The following is a 5,317-nucleotide window of genomic DNA, read 5'->3' as shown; positions in this document are numbered from 1 at the left end:
TTGTTGATTGGAGTGGATCTTTATCCGAAAATCATTCTAAATGGGGTAAAATCGAAAATCTTCGGATCACTTGTTGCATCACGTTGCTTGTTGTTGCAACGTACAGTGTTCGGTTGGATCTTAACAGGTTCCGTTCCCTCCGAAGAAGCGAAAATAAATGGCAAAGGCGAGGCACAAAATTCAACAATAACGCAAAAACAAACACAAAACCATTTTTGTAGTCAAAATTATACTAATTTCATATTTACACAACAGGCACAACAATCGCCCCATCAACAGACTATTCGGCAACAGCAGTCGAAAATACATCACCCACAATTATCACCACATCATCCAACAACCCCCAACAACAAGTGCATGAACCATATCAACAGCAGCACCAGCACCAGTTGCTAGGCGATGCGTTTGCTGCAATATTAACGGTCACACAAGATGTACCCGCTAGTTTCAAGTCAATACTACAACAACAACAGATTTCACAATTTGAGTCACAGCCACTGCCGACGTCAACGCCTACTCAGATCCTAACACAGACGCAGACAGCGATACAACAACGACAGCAACAACAGCAGCAGCAACAGTTCGACTAACAGAATTGTCTACAATCAGCCCACCTCAGTGCATGAGGGTAACACGCAAAGCTCTGACCAACGATGCCTCTCCCGCATACCACACGCCCAAGATCGAGCCAGACTCGAGTCGTTTCGCCGACTTCGGGGTGCTGATAACTTCCTTTCGGATTGGCAGCATGGCAACGATCGACTGAGATTCGATTCATCTCAGTGGCATTTCCCGGACCGAACTTGACTCGATTCGTCTCGTCGGCCACCCCATCTGCAAAGAAGATGTGGAAGAGGAAGTTCAGGAGCCAGTTAGTTAAGTTAGTTTTAAGTAACCTATTGTAAACTGCATTTGCAGTAATACTGCAAGGCGGGGAGAATGTTGACGCCGCCCCCGCCKAATTTCTTTTGCCACGTCTGTATCGGCAGAGCAATCTTTTCTTTTAATCTTATTCCAAGTTTTTTCGAAGTTTTAATTTGCGCGCAACTAAACCATAACTAAAAAGTTGCGCGCGCTCTTCTTTTGCGACCGCTCACCGATCCAGACGTGGTAAGTGTTGTTCCAAATTTTATAATTAAATACATTTATTATATGAGACTTTTTGGTTTTTATTTTAACATTTTTGTGGAATAACTTGCGCCGACCGTTTCCCCACGGCCAACCACATCTACGGAACGAACGAGCACCGTGCTCCATCACCCGAGTTATCACTCACTCAGATTTTCCTCAGAGATTTTTGGGGGTTAAATTTTAAAAATGTGTGCGTTTCCTAGGGGGATGTTTCGCTTCTCCGCCGGCGTTCCAATTTGTTGACGTATTGCCCTTTTTTTCGTAGCTTTTTACTTTTGCTTAATTTTGTATTAAGTTTAAGTTGTTTTATATTTATTGAGTATCGCGCCCGTTTTATGTTGTTTGTGGAAATTAGATGGAATTGAACTGATTGTTGGTTTACACGTTAATTTTTCACAGTATTTTGTGTTTGTATTGTTATGAACTTCACTGCACAGTAGGTATGCCTTTATTTCACTTTATTCTTTTTGGAATTTATTTTCCAATTTCCATACACTTTGCTTATATATATGTGAGTACTTGTATTTCTTTTTGCATATATTATACAATAATAATTAAATTTAATAATTTTTTCTTTATATATATGTATCTATGTATTTCTTCCACTCCGTAAAATGAAATTATCGCATAGGGGTACAAGTCGCTATGAAGGTCAAGAGCGAACTGAGTTACTGATCTCCTTGTCGTTCCTTTTTTTCCTTTGGTGTGTGGAATCAGCTGGCGTGAAGTGATTGATTGGTGTGTAGTGTGGAATGTGGGTTGTAAGCCCTGATGAATTGTGAAGTGCGTATGGTGAAGGTGCGTGTCAGTGTTGTGAAGTTGAGTTGATGTGGTGTGATAGTGTGGTGTATGTGTGGATGTTCGGGGGAGGATGCTCATTTATACAACTAGATTCCAGCATAAGAAGATTCATCAAGCTACCTGTCTGTCAGCGGATCGAAAAACCACCAACCAGATCGATCATGTTGTGATAGACGCAAGACACGTCTCCAGTGTTTTAGATGTACGTGAGCTTCGAGGTCCTAACATCGACTCGGACCACTATCTTGTTGTAGCCAAGATTTGCACCCGCCTCTGTGAAGCAAAAAACGCAAGCCAAAACAAACACAAGGAATGTTCGACGTCGAGAAGCTGCAATCACAACAGATAGCTCGGCTTGCACTCCTGCTCTCTGAGAGCACTGGTCAATAACGCGGTAAAAGGGAACTTTAGGACGGCATTTCAAACTCCTTACGTACAGCTGCAACCGAAACCATTGGTTTTCAGAAAGTGCAAAAGAACAGCTGGTAGAACGAGGAGTGCCGTGTCGCAGCGGAGAGAAAACGGGCTGCCAACCTCGCAACGTTACGACACACACCACCTCTTCGTCAATTTCCAAGCTACATTCGACAGCACGAAAAGGAGCTGCCTTTAGCCAGCGATGTTTGAATTGGGTATCCCCGCAAAACTAATACGGCTGTGTAAGCTGACGTTGAGCAAAACCAAAAGCTCCATCAGAATCGGGAAGGACCTCTCCGAGCCTTTCGATATAAAACGAGGTTTCAGACAAGGCGATTCCCTATCGTGCGACTTCTTCAACCTGTTTCTGGAGAAAATAATTCGAGCTGCAGAACTAAATAGAGAAGGTACCATCTTCTATAAGAGTGTACAGCTGCTGGCGTATCGGCTCAACACCTGAGCCGTTAGTTCTGCTTTCTCCATACTGGACAAGAAAGCAAAACAAATATGTCTGGCGACGTAACTCTCACGTCACTGTTGACAGTCATAGCATTGAAGTTGTAGATAATTTCGTCTATCTTGGAACCAGCGTAAACACCACCAAAAATGTCAGCCTGGAAGTCCAACGCAGGATAACTCTTGCCAACAGGTTCTACTTTGGACTAAGCAAAGTCCTCTCTCGATGAACAAAAACCAAACTCTACAAGTCACTCATAACTCCCGTCCTGCTATATGGTGCAGAGGCTTGGACGTTGACAAGAACTGATGAGTCGACGTTGCGAGTTTTCGAGGGAAAATTTCTGCGGAAGATTTATGGTCCTTTGCGCGTTAGTTACGGCGAATATCGCATTCGATGGAACGATGAGCTGTATGAGATATATGACGACAAGACAGCRGCTACTCTGGCTAGATAATGTTATCCGAATGGAGGAAAACACTCCAGCTCTGAAAGTATTCGAAGCTGTACCCGCCAGGGGAAGCAGAGAAAGAGGAAGACCTCCACTAAGTTGGTGGAGAAGGACGCTTGAAATATCCAATTGGCGCCACGTAGAGAATAGAAGAAATGACTGGCGCGCTGTTGTTAACTCGGCTATAATTGCGTAAGCGGTGTCTACGCCAATTAAGAATAAGAAGAAGTTTGGAGACTAACGCTAGAGACTGTTTAGTGAATAGTAACTAGTTACAAATTGAGACTTTACCTCAAAATGTCTCAAATAGAAACTAGAGACTGGTTGCAGAATCCCGCTATAAGCTTAATATGTATGTAAGCAGCATATTGCAATCTTGCAATCCCATTTTACATTTCTCGTTTCGTGACTAAATTATATATAACGAAGCAATAGCGTTAAAGAGGAAGTTAGTTTTAAGAACTGTTAGAAGTACATAACATATACATACATATATGTATATATGAATTAATGCATAGCGGAATTATGTATTTAGCGGTATTGTAATATTGTATAGAATATTATTTTAGGAAAAGAATTGTGCAAATAAAGTCAGTCAAATACCTGACCACCTCACAGTGTCATTATCATTATCTTCGTTTCTGTAAATTCGGTTACACTTTTCGCTTGTTGTATATTGGCGCGGTTACAAAAAGCTTTATAACCCTACATTTATTGCGTCGTAGTTATTGTATGTAGCACGTGCTCTCTCCAAAAAAAAATACAATGTTTTCTAGAACATTTTAATTTGGAATTATAATTATTTTTTAGTTTTTTTTCGATTTTTTAAATTATTATTTTTTGTTTTCTTTTTTGATAATATACAAAAAGGTTTTTAACATTTATAAATTGCTGTGGCCCGAATGTGTGATTTTTGAAAAAGAGGTACATAGGTTACAGCGCCAGTAAACTTATTTATTTGTTATTAAAATAGTTTATTTTAATTTATTTTTGATAAAAAATGGTTTTTTAATAAATAATGATTAAATGAACAAATGACTTAAAGGAACGTGTGGTTACTAGGCAAGGTCACAACTTCTAAGGACGCTAATAGCTGGATCAGCGAATTCCGATCGTCCCTTCTTCAGTTGCCGTCAGAGATAATGAGATCCCCAACTCCTGGAAGTGAGAGACCAAGTGCTAAACGTCAAAACCTACCGAACTTTGACAGTTGACTGGATTGAGTAGGTTTTGACGTTTTGCAATTGGAATGACTGGAAGGGCCAGATTGAAATTATACCAAAAATATATGTGAACGGAGGAATTTATTGCCGCCGTTCAAGATCGCTAATAAAAATTTAAAGTAATGAAAATCAAGGAAAATGCGAAATTTAAGTATATATTATGAAACGTTTTGCAATTTGATGCACAATTCCGATTTCTTTGGCGCCGCGATCTGAAGGTACCGTTGGAAAGAGGAAGTCCTCCTGATTAAAAGATATATAGGGTACCGCAAACGCTTAGTTTAGGAGATATTCGACCTTAAAGTTCAAAAATTCGCAAAATTCGTACATTTCAAGACGCTATTTCACCACATTAAACACACTTTATTCACATTTTTCACTTCAAATTAATTAAATTACACTATAAACTTGTAAAAAAACTCCATATCTTACACTTTTAGCACGTTTTTTACCTAAAAAATCCCCATTTTAAAAATTACATTTTACACTCGTTTTAACCCCATTTGTTTACCAAAAATTACGACGAAATGGAGTGCTGCCGTGTGATGATAAGGCAATTCGCTGAAATTCCTCTTTTCCGCAAAAATTCCTCTATTCGTACATATGGATATTTTCCTTTTTAAATTTACTAAGCAAATAAATAATATTATATAATAATATTGTATATACAAATGTATAAGTAATTTATATAATAATATTACGTAATAAAGTACAGTACGAAAATTCAAATTTTATTTCAATATGAGTGCATGGTAACCAACAAATATAACCACTTTATATCCGAAACTCATATTTTAAATATAAAAATTGATGTATCGTCACTTAAAATACAAAACA

General features: G+C 39.0%; 1 protein-coding gene across 1 annotated transcript in view; it reads left to right on the top strand.

Annotated features, from left to right (window-relative positions):
* Nucleotides 1-255: 255 nt before the first annotated feature.
* The window catches only part of LOC108965025 (oxysterol-binding protein-related protein 2-like), a gene marked incomplete at both ends in the record, with an annotated part of 24,062 nt that continues 19,000 nt past the window's right edge, over nucleotides 256-5,317 (top strand). Inside the window, one exon of the mRNA XM_018927181.1 lies at nucleotides 256-580. Coding sequence (XP_018782726.1) covers nucleotides 256-580 — 325 coding nt within the window. The remainder of the gene's footprint in view (nucleotides 581-5,317) is intronic.

The sequence above is a fragment of the Bactrocera latifrons genome, unplaced genomic scaffold (assembly GCF_001853355.1).
Source record: "Bactrocera latifrons isolate USDA-ARS-PBARC rearing strain unplaced genomic scaffold, ASM185335v1 scaffold_1310, whole genome shotgun sequence".
Lineage (NCBI taxonomy): Eukaryota > Metazoa > Arthropoda > Insecta > Diptera > Tephritidae > Bactrocera > Bactrocera latifrons.
Note: the sequence above shows the minus strand (reverse complement) of the source record. Positions and strands in the feature narration are given on the sequence as shown.